Source organism: Gallinula chloropus (assembly GCF_964237585.1).
Source record: "Gallinula chloropus genome assembly, chromosome: 2".
NCBI classification, from domain to species: Eukaryota; Metazoa; Chordata; class Aves; order Gruiformes; family Rallidae; genus Gallinula; species Gallinula chloropus.
In genome coordinates, this window is record NC_140086.1 from 127,854,426 (window position 1) to 127,876,069 (window position 21,644).

General features: G+C 52.7%; 3 protein-coding genes across 3 annotated transcripts; all 3 read left to right on the forward strand.

The window, feature by feature from the left end:
* Positions 1-4,553: 4,553 nt before the first annotated feature.
* HOXA3 (homeobox A3) lies at positions 4,554-8,204 on the forward strand (the record flags this gene model as incomplete). The annotated part of the gene is made up of 2 exons (XM_084280297.1): positions 4,554-5,025; positions 6,488-8,204. 2 exons carry the CDS (start codon positions 4,554-4,556, stop codon positions 7,255-7,257), a joined length of 1,242 nt encoding a protein of 413 aa, XP_084136423.1. The 3' UTR covers positions 7,258-8,204.
* A 4,583-nt stretch (positions 8,205-12,787) lies between these two features.
* On the forward strand, positions 12,788-14,773 carry HOXA2 (homeobox A2). The gene is made up of 2 exons (XM_084280567.1): positions 12,788-13,184; positions 13,933-14,773. Exons 1-2 carry the CDS (start codon positions 12,803-12,805, stop codon positions 14,676-14,678), a joined length of 1,128 nt encoding a protein of 375 aa, XP_084136693.1. The 5' UTR covers positions 12,788-12,802; the 3' UTR covers positions 14,679-14,773.
* Positions 14,774-19,516: 4,743 nt separating this feature from the next.
* Positions 19,517-20,902, forward strand: HOXA1 (homeobox A1; the record flags this gene model as incomplete). The annotated part of the gene is made up of 2 exons (XM_084260090.1): positions 19,517-20,126; positions 20,547-20,902. 2 exons carry the CDS (start codon positions 19,517-19,519, stop codon positions 20,900-20,902), a joined length of 966 nt encoding a protein of 321 aa, XP_084116216.1.
* Between the last annotated feature and the right edge of the window lie 742 nt (positions 20,903-21,644).

Consider the following 21,644-nt stretch of genomic DNA (forward strand, 5'->3'; position numbering starts at 1 on the left):
GCTCCCTCGTGCTTTAAACTGGCTAGTTATATTTTTAATGCCTTAATTAACGAAGTAACGTCAAATTTACACCTACGCATTATTCGGAGCCTCTGCCTAATGCACGGAGCCCATAGCCCCGCTACCGCCTGTCAGAGGGGCAGGGGCTGCAACTTTATTTAAGTTCTCGTTTGCACGGTCGCTGCCGTTTTTCTGTTGCAGGGAAAGTGGGGGGACACACACCCCCCACCGCTCCCCAAGCTTGTGGAGCTGGAAAAGGAGGCGAACGCCTTCCCCAGCCCTGCGGAGGAGCGGGGGGAGAAAGCGAGCTGTGCGGCGCCGGGCCCGCGTCCACGCGGGGCTGCAGCCCACACGTCCCCATGGGGGGCTGCGGGCACCCCGACCCGCCTGTGCAGCATATGTATATGTGTGTGTGAGCGCCTCTGTGCCCGTCCCGGGCGCTGGGGATATTTGGGGGTCTGGGGGTGGGTGTCTGTGAGTACATCTGTGTGTGTGTGCGCTCACGCATGCATGAGTTAATAATTAGTAACTCTAATGATTTCCAGCGTGTCTCTGAAAGCATTGCCCAGAGCGGGGATCCTGGTGGGCTTCGGTTGGCTCTCCGGACCCAGCCCCAGCTCTCCGGGCTTTGCTCCCCTCCCCAGGACTCAGAGGGGTTTTGCGGGGTTCTCGGTGGCAGGGAACGACAGAGGGGCTTTTCCGCAGCCGCCCCCCAAGCCCACCGGTAAGAGGGACAAATCCAAGCCCCCCCCAGCCCCCAAGAGCACCCTCGGAGGCTGGTGAGAGCGACCCTTTGTGAGCGCCGTTTGTCTTCATTAGCATAATTTTCCTGGACTTTGGTGACGCCCGGGTGCGGGGGGGGGAGGCGCACCCCTTCACTGCCGCGCTCCTCCGCTCCCTCCCCAGCCCCCACTCTGCCCCAAGCTTCCCCAGGCGGCCGCCTTTCTTTCTTCCTTCCTTTCCCCCCCCCCTTCTTTTTCCTTCTTCTTCTTCTTCTTTCCCCCCCCCCCCCCCCTCCACTCCCCCCCACCCCCTTTTCTCCTTTCCTCTCTCTCCTTCCCAGAGCAGCCCTGGGAAACATCCCCGTCCTCCGTGCCCTGCGCAGGGGGAGCCCGGCGCACCGGGGACCGGCTCGGGGCAGGGTGGGCAGCCTGAAGCGGGAGGGGAGCCGGGGAGGCGGGTGTCCGGAGCAACCGTCCCCGTCCCGTGCCGGGCACAGCTAGCCCCTCCCGGCCGGGGGGTGCCGGGTGCGGAGGAGCTGAGCCGGTGCCCACCCCGTGGCCGCAGGGACCGGGTTGGGGCAGACAGCCCCTGTTCCCTGGGTTGTGTCGCCTCAAAAAAAAAAAAAAAAAAAAAGAAAAAAAAAAGAAAAAAAAGGAAAAAAAAAAAGAGAGAGAGAGAGAGAGAGCGAGCATGCTGGCTTCCGCCTCAGTCGTCAGAAGTTAAGGTAAGCAGGCCACAAATACGCTGCTATCAGTCGTGAATGGCGGAGTTTATGTCCCAGTGATTTATGACCGTAGACTTAAATGTCGGTTCAAGAAGAGTTCACAAGCTGGGGCTTCCTTCCAGGCAGTGACTGATACCCTTACACTTCGTGTTCAGGCAGCTCTCTCTCCTCTCTTCCCCCACCCCACCCCCCCACCCCGCGCCTCCCTCCTCAACACCCCCCACCCCCCCCCCCCCTACTCCCCCGTACCTTCTCTCAACTTTGTCTTTATCTTTCAGGAAATCTTGGGGGGGGGGGGGGGGGGCGCGGGGGGGAGGGAGGGAGGCTGCCTGTTTTTTCGTCCTACAGTCAGAGTTTGGGGCTCGGCTGAGAGTTACAGGGCAAAGATCGGGTGTGCTTGGGAAGGGGGGAGGCGTAGGGAAGGAGAGGGTAGGGGAGAGCTGAAGTGGGGAGTGGGGGAAATAAGGGAGACTTGCCTCCCCCAAGCAGCTGTCTCCGGGTTGTCTGGGTGGGGGAAAAGAGGTTGGTAAAGGGCAGAGAGGTGTACTGCACAAATGGAGATGGAGCCGCCTAAATGGGCGCTGGAAAAATTGGGCGCCCATCTGTGTTTGTGAGACCTGGCCTTTTGTCTCCGAGGGGGAGAGGAGAGCTCTTCCCATCCCAGGCACCGTCTGGGGTGGCAAACTTTCTCCCCTCTCTTTCCCGTTAGGATGCTGTTATTATCGTGATCGTTGTGGCTCTTAGTCCCGCTATTCCCGCTTTCTTCAGGAATGGCCGGACGCTCCTCAGGTTACCCCCGTTTCTCTATAACTTTGTAGGAAGTCATTAACTTGACGAAGCCAAAGGCGGGAGCTGATTTCTTCTTCTTTTTTTTTTTTGTTTTCACCCCCCTTGCTGGCAGGCGGCCGAAGCTTCAATAATATTTTGCCTTCCGAGTAAAGTTGCCTATTGTTTGCGGGCAGGCGGCTGCGGGAACTGCCTGCTCCGCATCCTCGCTCAGCGCTGCCCGTCCTGCCTGCGCCAGCAAACTTCCAAGAGGCCAGGGGAAGGCGAAATATTTGATGTCGCGATCATGAAAGGCGGGTACCTTTGTAAAATCACCGCTGGCTCGTTATTTCCTCTTTCTCCTCCGGTAGTAGTGTCTATATTCTCTCTTTCAAAGGAATTGAGAAAAATCACACCAGGCCTCGATAGCATCAGGAAGGAAAGGCGAGGAGCTGGAAATTGTGTGCGCGCCTCAGATCTCCATCGGCTTATTAGCTTAATAACATCCAAAGAGCTTGATTAGTGCAATAACAGGGTAGCCGCCCTGCTGTAGGTGTGTTACCTTCATTCTGTTACCATCTAACAAAGGGAATACTGTTTTCTAAGAACTTGTATAACTTGAAAGGCGTAGAATGAGCTCGTTTGGTGCATGTGTTGTGTAAGGCTTTTCGCCCCTAAGCATTTGTTCTCGTTAGATGTTGGGGGGTGGTGGTGAGGGTATAACCAGCTGCTTAAGTACAGGGAAAGTGGCAAAAGAAACGAGAGTTCTTCTGATCCGAAAAGAAGCGGTTGTTTGTCAGCAAGGGGTAGGGGGACGGTGAAGAACACAGTTTCATTTCTGAGAACAAAGTGAGTGCGTGTGGCAAGAGCTCCTAGATCAGGGACTACACACAGGTCTCTTCTCTCATTAATGCGGACGATTCTTTAACTGGTTATTTTCAGGCAGGTAACCAGTAGACTTTAATCTGTGGGGGGACAAAAAAAAATCTCAGAAAGAAAGAAGGACGGGGGACAAAAAGGAGGGGGGTGAGGGGGGTGGAGGGAGGGGGGGGAGAAAGGGATTCGCCCGGGCAGGAGAAGCATTCTCTGGGTTTGTGTCCACCCTCTCCCTAGCCAAGTGACCCTCATACATCAAATTACATAGCAGTTTCCAAGACAGAACCTATTATCGCTAAGTTGGAAGGAAAGTTCAAGCCGTGGTCATGGAGATGAACGCTGGTTTTTCAGGTTCCCGATGTGTTTTTTTCCCCCAATCCATCATGTTTTAACAGGTAGGATCTGGCTGATTCCACGAAAAGTTAGTGTCTTGAAAATAACTACTGAAAAAACCCAAACCTGCAGCCGCCAAAGCGCCCAACTTGCCCCTGCTGGCCTCGCTAAAGGGGCTTCGCGGGGCGCTGGGTGCAGCTGAGGCTCCCGACCCGCTCACGGGTGGGAGGCGGGCGCGGGGGCTGCGTGGGGCCGGCCCCGGCCGCTCGCCGGGGGCCGAACGGGAGCCGCTGCGGGCGGCGGCCAGGGCTCGCCCGGGACAGAAACCACTGCCGGGGTGCGTGACCTGGGCGGCTTGGGGTGGTGTGTGGGCACGGAGCGGAGAAGGCGCTGGCTTTGTTTATTTTCCTACCGAGCATTTCATAGACAACCCAAAACCCGCCACTTGGGATCGGATAGGAGTGTGTAAATACCCCTGGCTAGGAAACCTTTCCACCCCGCTCCTGCCCCCCCCGCCACACATCGTCGCAAACAATCTCGTGTATTTCTTTGAAGTTGAATGGAGAGCTGTAACCTGGAGAGAAAGGCTAAAAATAAAACAACGTTGGTTACAGGAGAGGGTGGGGGTTGATCCTGGAGCTGGAATGAGGGAAGAGCCCGGCCCCTTCACATTAGCGATTCCTCGATCACCCTTATCTCAGAGACTGGTATTAAAGCAGCCTCTCGGTGATAAACGATCAACCTCCTCCGCCGTGTGGTGCCCTGCTCTGTTTCTTAAGAAGAAAGAAAGGAAAAACCCTAGAAAGCCCCTATCCCGGTGCAGCAAAGTGCGGATTTGTAGCTGCCAGTAAATCCAGGCAGCTTTTATATCGAAATGCTCTGCGCCTGAGGCCAAGTCATGCTGCTAAATATTGCTGACCACTTTTTCTTTTATGGCTTTCATGTCACTTAGCTATTGAAAGTAAGATGGATTTGTACCATTTCTTCACCCTGCTCTGCTCTCCCCACACCCCAGGTCTGCCCGGAGAGGCCATTGGAGGAAGAGCGCCACGTGACAGAGGGGTGCCAATGTTATTCTCCAAGGGTGTCAAGACCCTGTCAGTTTGCGAAATAAATATTGGGAAACAACGAAATGCAAAAAGCGACCTACTACGACAGCTCTGCAATCTATGGTGCCTACCCCTACCAAGGAGCAAATGGTTTCACTTATAATGCGAGTCAGCAGCAATATCCTCCATCTTCATCACTTGTGGAAACTGAGTACCACCGCCCCGCGTGCTCCCTCCAGTCCCCCGGCAGCTCCGTGTCCCACCACAAGGCCAATGACATCAGTGAGAGTTGCATGAGGACCCTCCCCAGCCAGCCTCTCCAGCCCCCCGGCCTCACCGACCCGCAGGCCCCACCACAGCCGCCTCCAGCCCAGCAGGCACAACCTCCACCTCCTTCCTCTGCCTCACCATCTCAAAATGCCAGCAGCAACCCTGCCTCGGCCAACCCCACCAAAAGCCCAGCGCTTAACTCGCCCACCATGTCCAAACAGATATTCCCGTGGATGAAAGAGTCTCGACAAAACACAAAGCAGAAAAACAGCAGTTCCAGTTCAGGTATGAAACTTGCTCCCCTTCTCTCTGGGTACCCCTGGGCTGGCCATGCATCCAGCAGGGAAGAGGGCAGCCCAGCCCATCTTCATTTTGCAGGGTGGAGGGGAGGGAAGGGGAAGGATGGGGGCATTTTTTCCTCTCTGAACTGGGGGTAGAGCTTTTGGAAAGGGGTTGCCAACACTCTCAAGGGGAGCTCAGTGAATGAACCACCCCCTGCAAAACTTTCCCAGCCTTGCAGGATGGGTCTGAAGTGATTTTGTTTCCTAGTGACTAAATCACTCATGCCTTCCTGCATCTATCACATTTCCTAGGTAATCCCCCCTCCAGTAAATCATGTCAGTGTGGAGCAGTCCAGGCCTTAAGCCAGAGGCCTGTCCCGAGTACTTTGTTGGCACAGTGCTGTTAGATTAATAAGACAGTGACCTATCTCTGCTGAAGTGTAACAGGAATAAAATAGCTCATAATCACATGCAGGCGGGATCAATGGCCTGCATGCAGTCAGAATCTCTTCCTATTTTAACAAGCTGATTGGCAAAGTTACAAGCCTGGTAAACAAAAATCATTCTGGAATGCCATAAACTTCAGCCCATAAAATATTATTTGAGGGATGGAAATGTATACTAACGATTTTATTACTCCAGGAAACCCAAATCAATAACACCAGTGCTAGCTCCAGGCCCAGGAGTTGGGCTTATATTAACCTCTTCCTCTTTTAATTGTGCCTTGGAAATAGAGTCCAAAACTTTAGTGAATTTCTTTGTGAGTCCTTTAAAAGCCCTGGTAGCATTGTTGTTTACAGCTTTCCTTGCAATGTATTTATTTTATTAGAAAGCAGTAACATTTAAATATGTCTGTATGTCTATATGCAAGCCTAGCCACAGAATGTTCTTCTCGCGTATATTATGCTTTCCAGTCACTGCCATATGTTTATGCTTTATGCTAGATGTGATAGCAGTACTATACTGTTGAGTCTATGCTTACATGTTGAAATGCTATATTGTAGATGCCTAACTTTCAGGCAGCTCTGATGTGTGTGTATCACAGGGTTTTCAGAAAAAGAAAGATGCAACTCTTTGTACCAATGGGGAACAGCTAGTTATTGAAGACCCCAATTCCTAATACATTAGCAGGGCCATAGGTTCACCTCCAGAGCTTCTAAATCCCACTGCATTTTCCTGAACCTTTCTTGCGCCTTTATGCAAGGCTCAAGATACCTTGCATGTTGTTGTTCTTATAGGAAGCGAGTATAGTCAGACAGTGACACCAGTGAGGGAAAGGAAGTCTGCTGAGGCTTGTAGCTTGGCACGTCCAAGCTCATGCCATGGGGGAGTACCTGTTGCACACCTGGGCGTCCATCTCACACCCTAGAGCTGGACTCTCCAGGTGCTGCTGTTGTTGGCCGTTGTCTCTGGTTGCCGTGTCCAGTTTCACCATGCTGATTGTGTTCTTTGTGTGATTTACATAGGTGAGAGTTGTGCTGGTGATAAAAGCCCTCCGGGGCAAGCCTCCTCTAAGAGAGCCCGTACAGCTTACACAAGTGCCCAGCTGGTAGAACTGGAAAAGGAGTTCCACTTCAATAGGTACCTTTGCAGGCCACGAAGGGTAGAGATGGCTAATTTGCTCAATCTCACAGAAAGACAGATCAAAATCTGGTTTCAGAACCGCAGAATGAAATACAAAAAGGATCAAAAAGGCAAGGGTATGATGACCTCTTCAGGAGGACAGTCCCCAAGCAGAAGCCCTGTTCCTCCAGCTGCTGGAGGGTATCTAAACTCTATGCATTCTTTAGTAAACAGTGTCCCCTACGAGCCCCAGTCGCCTCCGCCATTTAACAAGCCTCATCAAAACACCTACGGCATTCCTGCATCGTATACTGCTCCTCTTAATAATTGCCCACCTCCTCAAAAGAGATACACGGGGACAGCAGCTGTGACACCTGAATATGATACTCATCCTCTTCAAGGCAACGGTTATGGGAATCCACACATACAGGGAAGCCCCGTCTATGTAGGGGGCAACTACGTGGAGACCATGACCAATTCTGGGCCTTCCATCTTTGGTCTAACTCATCTCCCTCATCCTCCCTCTGCCAACATGGACTACAGCGGGGCTGGGCCAATGGCCAACAATCACCACCATGGACCTTGTGATCCGCACCCAACATACACAGACCTTACCGCTCACCATCCTTCTCAGGGAAGAATTCAGGAAGCGCCCAAACTCACCCATCTGTAAGAGACAGGAGTCACTAAGTGGAACACCAAGCCCCAAACTTTTGGAAAGTAATCACCCCTTCCCTTCTCTCTCTCTCCCCCCGCCTCCCTCCGCCTCCCTCTCCCCGTGCCCGCCCCTCCCCTTCTCGTTTCTTTTGTTTGTTTTGTTTTGTTTCCTTTGGTAAAAGCGTTTTCTAGTTTATGTGACGTAGCAATATTTGTTGCTTGAATTGCTCTATAGTTTCACTAGTGGATATTTATCTTCTTGAACTGTAGCCTTGTGTCTCACTTTGGGAGTATGCAGAGGCTTTATACTTTACCTTCTACACTTTTATCAAAACAGGGTATATGAACAAATTTTCTATAAAAGGAATTCTTAAATGTGAATTTGTTCGTACATGATTGATCCCACGGGGAAGCAATTTTTTTTATTGCACTTCTTTTAAATAGCGAGAAAGACATCAAAAGCGCTTGGACAGGGACTCCCTGGACAATTACTAATACGTGTAAGTCTTTCAATGTGTGTATGCTGGTGAACATTCAGATTTATTTATATTTTTTTTTGCAAACATTGAATAATCTAAGTGTTTAAAATTTTATTTATCCCCATTTGTTCATATTTATATATATATAAAAAAAAAATCTGTACCCTGAATATTCAGGAAGTATTTACCTGGCCATATGTTAGATGGCATATCGGCACGCGTAGGAAATATCATTTGAAAGGAAACTATAACTCCTTTTATTCAAAATGATGGTAACGATGATGATGACGATGCAATAAAATCTGGGAAAAAAGACCACGGTTTGAATACTTTATGCTTGTAACATCCAGCTAGGCAGAAAGCATGTGAAGCTGAAAAGGCTAGATTTGTTTTGAAAGTTATACATTCCTTGCTGCTCACGTTCTGGAAAAAAAAATTAAAAAAATAAAGTTTTTATTCTGAATAATAAAGAGTTAAGAACATGTTCTTCGCAGCACAAGGCAAGGGAGAGCCCTTCATGACGTGGGGAGTTGGGAAACTCGTCTGTAAGCTCAGACTTGGATCCGCTCACCCACCCGAGGGCCCCGCGACGCCTTTTCAGCATTTCTTAGGCAGGGAGAGGGATATTTATTTTTTCCTTTCCTCCAGCAATTCCCCCCCTCTCCAGCCCAGCGGGGTTTCACGGCCCGCGGTGGCGGACGCCTCCTCTTGCGCCCGCTGCGCGGTGCCCGCCTGGTGCGGAGGGCAGGAGGGCGCGGATGGCCCCCTCCCCGCCTGGCCCGGCTGGCCCCCGCCCCGGGCATCCGGTGGGGGACCGGCCGCGGAGCAACGCGGGGAGCGTCCCCTGTCTCCCGTCCGGGCCAGGCGGGTGCGTGTGTGCGCGCCTGAGTGTGTGTGAGTGTGTGTGTGTGTGTGTGTGTGTGAAGCACATGGGAGCAGAGCTCAGGATAAAGCCCCGCGTGGATGCGGGCGTGGGCGCGGAGGGGCCGCCTTATCCCCGGGCTCTCCCGCTGCGGAAGGAGAGGAACCGGCACTCGGGAGCAAGGGTGGTACAGCAAGGCCCCCGAGCGAAGCCCAAACGCGGCTGGGGGGCGGATACCGAGCACTGCTGCCTCTGGACATGGCTCCTTCCACCCGAGACCCCCGCCGCCGCTTTTTCCCCTTTTCCTCAAGGAAGTGGATCTTATATTTTCCCCATTTATTTATTATTATTTTTAAATTTTATTTTGGGGGTTATTCCATTTTGCTGAGTCTCCTTCCCTTCTCTTCCTCCCCCCCCTCCCCCCCCCCCCCCCCCCCCCGCAGCCTGAGGCTGTGGGGGAGGGGAGCCCTGCCCTTCCTCTCTTCCCGCGGGGATGTGGATGTGTGTGTCTATGTGTGTGTATGTGCGTGTGTATTGGGGGGTGGGGGGGCACACGATACTGCAGAAGGGGGGCTGTCCCGACCCCCAACGGGCACCCGCAGGGGTATCCGGGCCGAATCGACTGGAGGTGGAAGGCAGAAACCCGCAAGCGCGTGCTTAAATCCTATTTTTCTTCCTTTCAGGTGAAATATCCGTAATTTTTAGATTGAAACTTGAAAGATAAATCAAAATGGACCTTAATAGACTAGGTAAAATATACCCCTGCACGTTTATAAAGACATATTCCTATGCTGTGTAGATAATAACGCACGCTGTTCACCATCTGTATCTTTTAGAGCACAGAAAAAAATGTCGCCATTTTGGTCTCATGCTGAAATATTATTAATCTTTGGGCTTTATCTTGTTCCCAGAACCATCCTTGCCTGATGCTGAAACATTGTCATGCATCCATGAATCTATATAGAGCTTTTCTGCATAAATAGATAAAGTATGCTCAGTCAAAGAAAGAGATTGCAAATATATTTATACCGTGCTGTTTATTTTATATATAGGTATGTAACCACGGAAGGAAAGGTTATGTAGGCTGATATTTTTCATCGAAATCTGATTATTACCCAATGCAGACCAACGACTGATTATTATTTTGTAGGCGAAAGAAGCATTTTTACAGCATTACGAGGCATTTCTCGTTTCCAATGGGCGCCGGTATAAAATTCAAGCTGGTTCCCCCCACCCCTCGGATCAGTTAGGTTAGATACAACAAAAGGTAACGGTACAGTCGGTGGTTCTTACTGTATGGCTCCTTTAGCATCACGAATTACATTTAGGAAAATGTTCAAAGAGAAAGAATTTGGCTTTTTACACGCACCCCCCTCCCCACTCGGGAAAAAGAAAAAAAAAAATGCAATTTCCCCCCCCATCCTTCCAGAAACTCGACCCCTTCTTTGCATCCTGTAGGTTGCAAATAAGAATTTATATTTTCCGTATTTAAGATTCGCCCGATTAAAAGATCCTTCTGCAGGCAGAAGTAATTGATTTGCCCAAGAATTTAGCGTTCCCTCTCCAAAGGTTTTGTTCCAGGTGGTTTTTGTATTAGACTGACCACAAGAAACAAATGTGCAGAATAGAGACACCCACACAGGTTTTACTCACAAAGCCTGGTTAAAGTCCAAACCTCTCTCTTTATTATTTGTCATCCTGCTGTTAATCCCAATATTTTCCAGAGAGGGGAAATAACAAAATTTAAAAAAAAAAAAAAAAGAAAGAAAAAAAGAAAAGAAAAAGCCCGACCCCAAGGTAGGCACTGAGAAGCAAAATAAAACCGGACTTTTCCCACAAGCAGCCCAGTCCTTTGCCAGCATATTTTAAAAGCAGCTTTTTTCCTTGTTTACTTGCGTTTCTTGCTCAGCCTCTTTTCTCGGCCACATTTGATCTTGGAAAGAGCAAGAAGCTTTAAATGTGTTCTTAAGGGCCAGTAGCTGTCAAACCTTTTGGCGGCCAAGATTGATCGCACGCAGACACCACCAGAGCTTTGTTTGGACTAAAAGCAAGAAAATTAAACCCCTTGCATTTTCCAACAGCATCGATATTTGTAAGGCATCCCTTTTGAGGGATTAAATGACAAGTCTCGTTCTATATTTTATTTAAACAAGCAACCACCAAAAAGCCCATTTAAAGCCTCCCAGCCCCTCCCCTCCCCCTCTCTCCAATGCCTTCGCAGATATGCTACATCTTGTGGGTGCATTAACTTAAAACCGATTTTTTAAATGCACTTCGTGCAGTCTGGACGCAGACTGATCCGCTGAGTGCTTGGGGGTCTTGTTTTCTGGGTTTTATTGTTGTTGTTTTCTTTTTGTCGTGCTCCCCCCCCTCCTTTTTTTTTTTTTTCTTCTCTGTCTCTCTCTCTTTTTTTAATTTTAATTACGAAGACTCTTGCAGACCCCTTTTTGGCAACTCCGAAAATAAAGCAACATGGCACCGCATCGCTCTGGCGACGGTCCCTGGCTCCTCGAGGACGCGGAGAGCGGCTCGGAAGCACCTTCCCCCCGCCCCCCACCCGGCCCCCCGGCGCACCCCACCCCGCCGGGCATCCCGGGCTCCGCGGGAAGGCAAGCCCCGTCCGGGCTGCCCAAGGCGGCTATGACCATAGGATTCATCAGGCTGGTGATTGTGGCCATCATTGTCATCGCTCTCCCTCTCGCCTCGGTCTGGTTGGAAAATTGTGCCCAAAGCATCCAAATTCGGGACTTGCCTCGACCTAGCAGGGGCTACTGGAGACGGCGGCGGCGAGAGCCAAGCGTCGGAGGCGAGTGCCGTCTCTCAAGTCGTAACCCCCCAGCATTTTCGCTCTGCCTGACCCCGTGAAAACAAACCCGCTACCAGCCCATATATTTCCTGGTAATCGAAAATACTCACCAGACCCAGCCTACTACGGTTATTAAGCAAATTATGCCAGCAGACGGGAGTATCGTTTGCAAGCTAAGGCACAGGATTTGGGTTTTTTTTTTTTTTTTTTTTTTTTTTTTAAAGAGGCAACAGCCAGACGCGCTTTGCAGCAGCCTCGCGATTTGGCTCGCCCGGAGAGGTACTCCTAGGGTTATGTTTTACGGTCCAATCCCGGGAAGCCAACTGGAGAGGGAAGTCATGAAGCACAAGGGCTGCTGCCTATGTGACTCTTCCCCTAGAAGCAAGGTTGCTGAGGAAGATCCTGTTAAACAATGGCTCGGCACCGGCGGCCAATTGTTCTCCGTACTGTACACCCGATAACCAGGAGGAAAAAAAAAAAAAAAAGGAAAAAAAATGATAAAAAAAAGAACAAAAAGAAGTTAAAAAGAAAAATTTAAAAAAGGAAAATAAGAAAAAAATATTAAAAAAAAGAAAAAACCAAACAAGGGGGAAAAAAAGGAAATAAAAAGGAGTCCATCGAAGCTGAGTCGGGAAGGAGAAACTAGTTTTGGAGGAAGTGCTATTCCCTAGGAAAAAATCAAGACCCTCTGCTTCAGACTCCTGCTTGGGTGCAACTTCTTATGCGGGGGCCTGGCGGTGTCAAAACTTTGAAGATTAATGGATTACTTTGTTAATGACTCAAGGCGTCAGATTGAGGTGCTTAAATGATTTGTGAGGTGCAAAGCGTTTTCCTGACAGTCCCAAACAATGAGAGAAGAGTGTGCGGGTGGAGGCGAGGGAGGCAGCAGGCTGCAGGACAAGCAGGCACACACACACACACACACACTCACACACACTCGCAGCCTCTCACACAAATATATCCACGCACACGCACCCTCCCCCCCCCCTTCTTTCCCCGATCATTTCAGATTAGGACGCCAAGGGGATAGATACTCGAGATATCGTTTCCCTCTTTAAAAAAAGTGTAAATAAAGCCTTTCTGGCCCCCAATGAGGCGTTCCTTCCCGACTTTTTTGGATCAATCAAACAGACAGTGGCTTCTTTTGATTAAAGCCCAAATTGTCATTGGGCAGAGGCAATCATGTGACAGCCAATTCGGTCCAATTTCAACCTTGTCTCCATGAATTCAATAGTTTAATAGTAGCACGGTCCCCATACGGCTGTAATCAGTGAATTAGAAAAAAAACACCCCACCAGCGATCTTCTATGCTATATTTTTTTCTCCTCTCTCTCCTTTTTCCTGGGCCTTCCCCCCCCCGAGCCCCCTGAATCCGAGGGAACTTTTTCTCCGCGGGGGCTGCCAGTTGAAGGCCATGAATTTCGCATTTGAGCGAGAGATCGGTTTTATCAATAGCCAGCCATCGCTTGCTGAGTGCCTGACATCTTTTCCCCCTGTCGGTGATACATTTCAAAGTTCATCAATCAAGAACTCGACGCTTTCACACTCGACACTGATTCCTCCTCCTTTCGAGCAGACCATCCCCAGCCTGAACCCCGGCAGCCACCCTCGCCACAGCGGCGGCGGTCGCCCCAAGGCGAGCCCCCGCGGCCGCAGCGGCAGCCCGGGCCCCGCCGGCGCCCCGCCGCCCCCGGAGTACCCCTGGATGAAAGAGAAAAAGGCGTCTAAGCGATCCGCGCTGCCGCCCGCTTCGGCCTCCGCCTCAGCCGCTGGACCTGCTTGCCTCAGCCACAAAGGTCAGTCCAAAGACTTGCCGTCGGCCCCGCCGGGCCGCTTTTTTGGCTCCCCGCATCCCCCCGGCTTCGCGGGGGGACGAGGCGGAGGGGCGGGCGGGCGGGGAGGACGGAGCTGGCGGGGCTCTCTGGAAACCCAAACTTTCCCCAAACTTGCTTAATGCGGGATGATTTATTTGAGTTGGAGCTGACCTCTCTTGTCTCGCCGTCCTAGAGTTAGGATATTTGACAGTAATGAAGAGTGATAGATTGCTCCCGCTCAGCTAAGCAGCTGATGCATTAATTATAAATTGCGGTATGGCTAATATAAAGTTTGCTCTGGTGTGGGGAGGTTGGGGAGCTGGAGGCAGTGATTTTGCGGAGGTTGGCCGAGGGGCACGCAGCACCGGGCGCTCAGCAGTGCAACACAATGGGTTTACTGCGTCCAAAGGCGGCCATTTTGTTGCAGTTGCTATTTTATGCTATATGGACATATAGATATAGACACATACGTGCAGAGAGAGAGCACTCCCCCCCCCCCCCATCACCACCACCACCCCCCCACCCACCCACCCCCGGGATGCGATGTGCTCGGGTGCTGAAATTCAATCCGTGCATTTATCTGTTTTGTGTGTGCGTGCGTGTGTTTTTGCTTTCGCTGTTCTGGCGGTGATGCTTTGGGGTGCGTGTGGTGGTGGTGTTTTTCTTTTCCTTTTTCTTTCTTTCTTTTCTTTTTTTTTTTTTTTTTCTTTTCTTCTCTCTTTTTTAACAGACCCCCTTGAAATCCCCGATAGTGGTAGCGGTGGATCTAGGCGGCTGAGGACGGCTTACACCAACACCCAGCTTTTGGAGCTAGAGAAAGAATTTCATTTCAACAAGTATCTCTGTAGACCAAGGAGGGTTGAGATTGCAGCCTTGCTGGATCTGACTGAGAGACAAGTCAAAGTCTGGTTCCAGAACAGGAGGATGAAGCACAAGAGACAGACCCAGTGCAAGGAGAACCAAAACAGCGAGGGGAAATTTAAGAGCCTAGAGGACCCCGAGAAAGTGGCGGAGGAGGAGGAGGAGGAGAAATCCCTCTTCGAGCAAGCCCTCAGCAACGTCTCCGGCGCTCTCTTGGAGCGGGAAGGCTACGCTTTCCAGCAGAATGCCCTCTCCCAGCAGCAGGCGCAGAATGCGCACAATGGCGAGTCCCAAACTTTCCCCGTTTCGCCTTTAACGAGCAATGAGAAAAATCTGAAACATTTTCAACATCAGTCACCCACTGTTCAAAACTGCCTCTCAACAATGGCCCAGAACTGTGCAGCTGGCCTGAACAATGACAGTCCTGAGGCCCTAGATGTCCCTTCTTTACAGGACTTTAACGTTTTCTCCACAGATTCCTGCCTACAGCTTTCAGATGCAGTTTCCCCCAGTTTGCCAGGATCTCTGGACAGTCCCGTAGATATTTCTGCTGACAGTTTTGACTTTTTTACAGACACACTCACTACAATTGACTTGCAGCATCTGAATTACTGAGAAATTAAAGACGTCCTCTCCAAGGGTCCTGCTTTCTCCTCCCTATTCTTCTTTATTTTCCCCGTGAATTAATTTTATTTTTTTTCACCCCTCCTTTTTCCTGGTCAGTATTTTTTCGTTTATTACCTCCCTCTGTTGTGCCATTTTGCCATTTCCTACGAAGTTTTAGTTGTGTTCAGTTTTAACCTAGCCGCATTCTAGGTCTTTCTACAAAAGCAATATATGAGGTCTGTAAGAAAGTGATCATATAGGAATTGTATCTTCACTTTCTTTTTATTTTTGTATTGCATTAGGATGCGTTGTCATAAGTATTTTTGGTAGAATAAATTCTTGTTTGCTACAAGGAGCTTACTCTTTTTTTTTCTTTCTCTTTCTCCCTCTCTCTCTCCTTTCAAGACTGATAACATGACGGGTATTTCTCCCCCTCCCTTATACTCTTAATTTACTAATAATCAAAACCTAGCATCCTGACTGCGAGCTCTCCCCTTTTTGCAATCCAGGACATTACTATTAGGGAGGAAAAACACGTTCAAATTCTTTATTGCAAGGGTTCTCATAAGGGGCAAAAAACCCAATCCCAAACCAAAGAAACTAAAACCATTCAGAGCTTTGATGGAGACCTCTTCTTTTTAATGTATAAATGTAGTATATTATCTCCTTGAGGATACAAAGCTTGGAAATGCTAAGCTGTAACAAAAGCGTGAACGAGCACTTTCTCTGTTACGGGTAAAACCTGAGAGACTCAGTAGGATAAGCGTCTCCTGCAGAAACTAGCCTGTTACATATAAAAAAAAAAGGATTTATTTTTTCTTTAAAGAAATAATCCTGCTTTTCTAGAAAGCGGTGCTTAGCAGCCAGCAAGCTGTTTCAGGAAGCTTATCTTAAAAAAATATCAGAGCTCACACAGATTGTTCTTCGTTGTTTCTTCTTCATGTGCTGAGCAGTCCAAGAAATCATCCCTAGGAGGAGAGAAAATGGAGAAGTTAGTGCTTCTAAAATCAAAAGGGTGGCGGGGGGTGGGGGTTGGGGGGAAGGAGAAGCGTTTAAGGAGGAAGCAGCCCCTCCACTCAGTCCCTTTGAGGGGCGGTGCGGGGGCGCAGATGAATAAATTCCCCCCCCCCTTGTTTAAACCTTCTTGCGAGGAGAAAGAATGACAACGAAAAGGGGGAACCCTGGCTTTAAAGTTAAGATTTCTTTTGGGCTCCCCACTCTCTACTGGCGCCAGCAAAGCTGGGCTTTCAGAAATCTCCACCAAATTGCCTGCTACCCGGCTGGCGGCGTTGCCGGACGGACCCCAAAGCGGTGGGTGAGCCCCGTCCTTTAGGGTAAAACCGAGCAACAGATGCCAGCGGGGCTCTGCCGCTCCAGGGCCAGGGGATCCCGGGCGGGTGAGATCGCGGCTCCCTGTGTGAGTGGGTGCGTGTGGGTGCGTGTGAGTGCGTGTGAGCGCGAGGGGGTTACATCGCACAGGAGACTGATGCTTGAGCGGGGGTCTGTGGCCGGGGCTCTGCTGCCCTTCCATGCGAGTAGTGTTGTCTCCCAGCCCTGCAACACGTTGTGGAGCTGGGATGCGTGGGTTATAGCTGGAAGGGCTGAACGCAATTCTTCCGAAAGTCATAAATCAAACTCTTTCTATGAATGAGAATGTCATCAAAGAGATCAATTGCAGGAACACATGCACAAATAAAAATCCTCTTACGTATTTGCCGGGGCTGGGGATACCCGTCTAAAACCATTAAGTGAGAAGGCGTTTAGTCATAATTCATTTTTATTGCTCTTTTAAAACAACAGCTTGGCTGAGCTGCGGACGCGGCGAAATCTCGGCCCCGCTTCTCCCTCTCTCCGCTCCAGCCCTGTCCCTGCGGAAAGCGAGCAGCCTCCCCGGCATTTTAACTCCTCTGCCACTGGGTTAAATTGGACAGCAACGTACACGTAACGGGTTGGGGTTTTCTTTTGTGCCCAGATTTCTGGATGCTGACAACGTCTTAAGGGGGGAAAAAAGGAAAAAAAAAAAAAAAAGAAAAAGAAAAAAAAAAGGAAAAAGAAAAGAGGAAAGGAGGAAAAAAGAATCCGCCACAAAATTTAAACTTCTTGCAAACTCTATTTAAATAAATGGGGGGATTCAGTGAGAAGGGGTCACCTCCGAGTCTCTCAGTGAGCCTTGGGGCCACAGCGGGGGCACACTCCCACGGAAAAGCCTAAAGCGCATGGATCGCCCCCTCGGCCCCAATCCCGGGGCAGGAAACACGGAGTGGAGCTGCGGAGGGGCGCAGAGGGGCCGGACCGGCCTGCGGGCAGAGGGAAGGGGCGATAGCTCCCCCTCGCCGGGCCGGGTAAGGAAGGGGGGGGTGTGGGGCGTGTTTCCCCTCAGCTCCGGCCCTTCCCATGGTGTTGCCCGCACGCACAGTACAGGCAGCAAACCCCCGAAGCCCCGCCAGAGAGACAATGCAACAAAAGGGACAATGGCACGAAAAAGGGAGAGAAAAAAGGGTTTCAGGATGCTGGAGACTGTAAGAGAGGTGCTGGGATTCGGCGGAATTTACTGGTAAAACGGATCTATTTATAGCAAAATATACATTTTTCTTTGGCTGTCTGAAAAGGCGCTGAAAAGATGCCAGCCCTTGTACAAGTAAACAGTCCCAGAGGCCTGCCTTTCCCACCCCCCATCCCCCCCCCCCGCTTTATGCAGCATTTATCACAACTGGTTTACAAGAATGAAATAAACGTGTTTACAGCTGTAACCATAGCCAAAATTGGTGCAGTATAATGCCATAAATGCCTCTGGAGTGTTGTTGCTCTTGTCCTCCACCCCGCCCCCCTGGAGTTTAAGAAACTGAACCTTTCCAGAGGGCCCTTAACCATCCGCGCTTGTGTAGTAAATCAGAACAAATTGAAATACTGAGTGCCTACGGATAGACGGGTGGTGGAGGGAGCAGCCCTTCGGTTTTTGGCTGTCAGCAGGGAGGCCATCGAGGTGGCATGGGATAAGGGCTGACCTAATAGCAATAGGAGAGCTTTGCACCTAGGAGAGGATGTTGTAGTTCATGTGGGAGGGAGGAGCTTGAGGGTTTGTGTGTGGTGTATGTGTGGGTGTTGGTGGGCAGGGAGAGGTGGTGGGGTAGAAGAGCCTTTTGGATTTCAAAACAAGCAAGAACGGAGCATCAGAAGAGGGGGACATAAGAGCCAGCTGGAAATACACCTGCAGAAATAGAGGGGCAGTCCCTCCTGGGGCTGGTGGCAGGGGACACGACTTTACATCCATCGGTCCCCGAGGTTAACGTTTCGCAGGACGCCTCTTTGAAGAGTGTTGGTGCCGTCCTCTCTCCGTGCAGACGACTGGATGCCCCGGGACGGACGGATGCCTGGCCTTTACCTCCTCTTTCCTTTTCCTCATACGTAAACCGAGTCGCAGCCCACCGCCCCCACCCCTCCTTTTCTATCCAAGGACCTTTTTCTTTTTCTTTCGTAGGGGTGGGGAGGAGTAGGTTTCAGTCGATGCTGAGCGCGGTTCCCAAGGGTTCTGGGGCCGCCTCTCTGCCACTGGCCATCTGCCACCTCCCGTCACTGCCGGCCGGGGTGGCGGAGCGCAGGGACAAAGGGGCCGGCGCTGCGGGCCCTGCGCCTCCCGCCGCTCTTCTGCCCCTGCCCCGGGCCGCCTCCCCGGGCCACCGAGCTGCGACCCGCGGCACCCCGGGCAGCTTTCCCCCCGCCCGGTCCCAGGGCGGGCGGGCGAGCGGCAGCGGCGCCGCGGGGACCCAGCAGATGGGCTGCGGAGACCTCGGGCCCCCGCCCAATCATCCATCCCTCTGCCCCCGGCTCCTCCTCCCTTACCCCAGCCATGGGCTGGTGCAAGTGAGCCTGGCGGAGGTGCAGGGGGGAGCAGGGATGCGGGCCAGGGGGAGGCCGGTAGGCCCGAGAGAGCACAATGGCCGTCAGTCCCAAAAGTGGCTCATTTCTATGCTAATGTCCGCGGCCGCCTGGTGATGCGGCTGGACAAGCCCCTTTAACTCTTGGCGTCGCGCCGCGCTGGGGCTGCGACGGAGCAGGAGCAGCGAGATCCCTCGGCTCCGGCCACATCACATCACCATCTATATCCATATCCATATCATCGGTCCCATCCCTATTCTCCGCTTTATCTTCATCTTCGTTCCTATCTCCCTCCCTGTCCCCACAGCAGTCCCCAAACACATGCACAGTCCCATCTTCATCCCATCCAAAGCTTATGGTCTCGGCGCAGCACCCGCTGCTTTCCCCCCACTACTCCCCGCCCCGTAACACTGATCCAGTCGCCCCCCAACACCCCTCCCGCGGCCCCGGCCTGGGGAATAGGGGCGGGGGGGCAGCGGAGGTGCCCAGCGCCGGCCTGACAGCGCCGACAGCAGGGGAGGCGCTGGGACACCCTATTTGCAGCAGCACTCACCCTGGAGGGGATGGCCAGTGGGCTCCGTGGGCCGGGTGTCTCCTGCTTTCCCCTCTCAGCCGGCGGGCGGGACCCCGGCGGCGCGGCAGCGGTGCGACAGCCCTGCCCCTGCCCATCCCCCCCTCCTCCCCGGGGGGCCGCCGCCGCCCTGCCCCGCGGTGCCGCGCCGCGCCGTGCCGTGCCGCGCCGTCGGAGCGCTCGGCGTTTAAATGCCCCCGACGCGGCGATCTATCAGCGGCAGGAGCCGGGAAAGTCCCGCAGGCGCCGCAGCCATTGGCTGCCGCCCCCCACGTGCCTGCCCGCTGCCTGTACCTTCGTGTCATTTTCCTGCCGGCCCCATGGAGGAAGTGGGAAAGTTGGCGCGGCCCCGCCGGACGCTGAAGACCCGGTGGCGGCGTGACAGAGGAACGCTGCGAGGATGAGCTCCTTCCTCGAGTACCCTGTCCTCGGCGGCGAGGCGGGGGGCTGTGCCGCCCGCGCCTACCACCCCGACCACGGGATTACAACTTTCCAGCCCTGCGCCGTCAGCGCCGGCAGCTGCAGCGGGGAGGATCGCTTCCTCGCGGGCCGCGGGGTGCCCATCAGCCCCCACCGCCACCATCACCCCCCGGCCCAGCCAGCCGCCTACCAGCACCACGGCGGCCTGGGGGTGTCCTACGCTCACCCCGGCTGCGGCCCGACCTACGGCGCACAGGGCTTCGGACCGGCGTACGGCCCCTACCCCCTGGGGCAGGACGCGGAGCTGGGCGGCGGCTTCCCTCCCTGTGCCCCCGCCGTGTACTCGGGGAGCATCTCCTCCTCCGCTGCCGCGCAGCACCCGCACCAGGGCTACGCGGGGGGGCCCGCTCAGTACGTGCCTTCCCCCTACGGGCAGGAGCAGCAGAACCTGCCCCTGGGCACCTACAACCATGCTCTGTCTCCCCTCCACGCCGGCCACCGGGAAAACGCCCGCTCCCCCTCGGCCGAGACGTCGCCGCCGGCGCAAACCTTCGACTGGATGAAAGTGAAAAGAAACCCACCCAAAACAGGTCAGTGGCCGGCGGGAGGGCCGGGGCGGGGGCTGTTCCTCTCTCTCTCTCTCTGCCGTGGGTGCGGGGAAAGCGGCGCGGTTACCCGCGGGTTACTGGGCAGGTAGGGCGGCCCGCACCTCTGGGAGCTGCCGCAGCCGTCTGCCCGCGGCGCTGGAAGCCAGCGCCGCTTATTCCCGGCTCCCCCTCTCCGCCTCTCCCGCGGTCATATTTCTTGTAATTCATAAACCACTTATCAAGTTTCCTCTGACACTAGAGGCTGACTCCGGTTTAGCACCTCGCACTCCATCACTCACCCTGCCGGGGCTTCCCTCTTATCCTAAGAAGTTCTTGCTCCCTATCGCTTAGCCGGTGTGGACATATTGATTACGTCGCCTATAAATCATTTGCGCTTACTTACTGCTGCATGTCCCCTCGCAGGCAAGGCCGGCGAGTACGGCTTCGTGGGCCAGCCCAACACCGTCAGAACTAACTTCACCACCAAACAGCTCACCGAGCTGGAGAAGGAGTTTCATTTCAACAAGTACCTGACAAGGGCCAGGCGGGTGGAAATCGCCGCCTCCCTCCAGCTCAACGAGACGCAGGTGAAGATCTGGTTCCAGAACCGGCGGATGAAGCAAAAGAAACGGGAGAAAGAGGGGCTGCTGCCCATCTCCCCCGCCACCCCCACGGGCTGCGAGGAGAAGGCGGAGGACTCTTCGGAGAAGTCCTGCTCGTCGCCCTGCAGCGCCTCGCCCGCCTCCTCCGCCTCGGACACGCTCGCTGCCTCCAACTGAGAGCCGGCGCGCTCCGACGGCCGCCCACCGCGATACCCCCGCCAGCGCAACTCGCGTCGGTTCACCGCGGTTATGTCGGTCGCCCGGTCGGTCCCCCGGTCGGTCGGTCTCCCTGAGAGGGTCCCAGAGCTCCGGCTTTTCCCTCCGCCGCCTCCCGGCCTGGGAGGGGCACCGCTACCCGCTCGCCTGACAGCCGCCGGGTCCTGGAGCCTTGGTGCCAAGAGATTTTCTTTACCCCCCGCTCTCCACCCCCCCACTCCCCCCACTCTTTCCTTTCTGCTGGAGGAGCTGTGTTGGCACACGCGTAAGGGTCTCCCGCTGCAAGGACTCTCCTCCGAGTTTCCCTGAGAGAAAGACAGGTGATCTAAGGGTACATGACCTCACAGAGAGATGCACTATTGCAAGTGTTTACACGACTTACAGGACTTTCACCCCCTTAATTTAATGTATTCTTTGTTCGTGTCTATGAGTTTGTTGCTTGTAAATACTTTGTCCAAGAGATTTATCTTTTTACAGATTTTTCTAGAAATGACGTTTCGATTATCAGGTTAAGCAGGGTGAGCGCATTCGCCAAACTGGATCCATTTTTATATTGGTAAAGCCAATGACCGTATCAAGTAAACGTCTTAAGCTCAAGCAGATACCTCAAAAAAAAAAAAAAAAAGAAAGAAAAAAAGAATAAAAGTAGCGCTATTCTTTAAATGTGACAAACAAGGCTTCAATTGCACTAGGTTTTGTAAAC

Coding starts and splice junctions, on each gene's coding strand:
- HOXA2 (XM_084280567.1), top strand. CDS start 12,803: ATGAATTTCGCATTTGAGCGAGAGATCGGTTTTATCAATAGCCAGCCA. Junction 13,185..13,932: donor TGCTTGCCTCAGCCACAAAG/GTCAGTCCAAAG, acceptor CTTTTTTAACAG/ACCCCCTTGAAATCCCCGAT.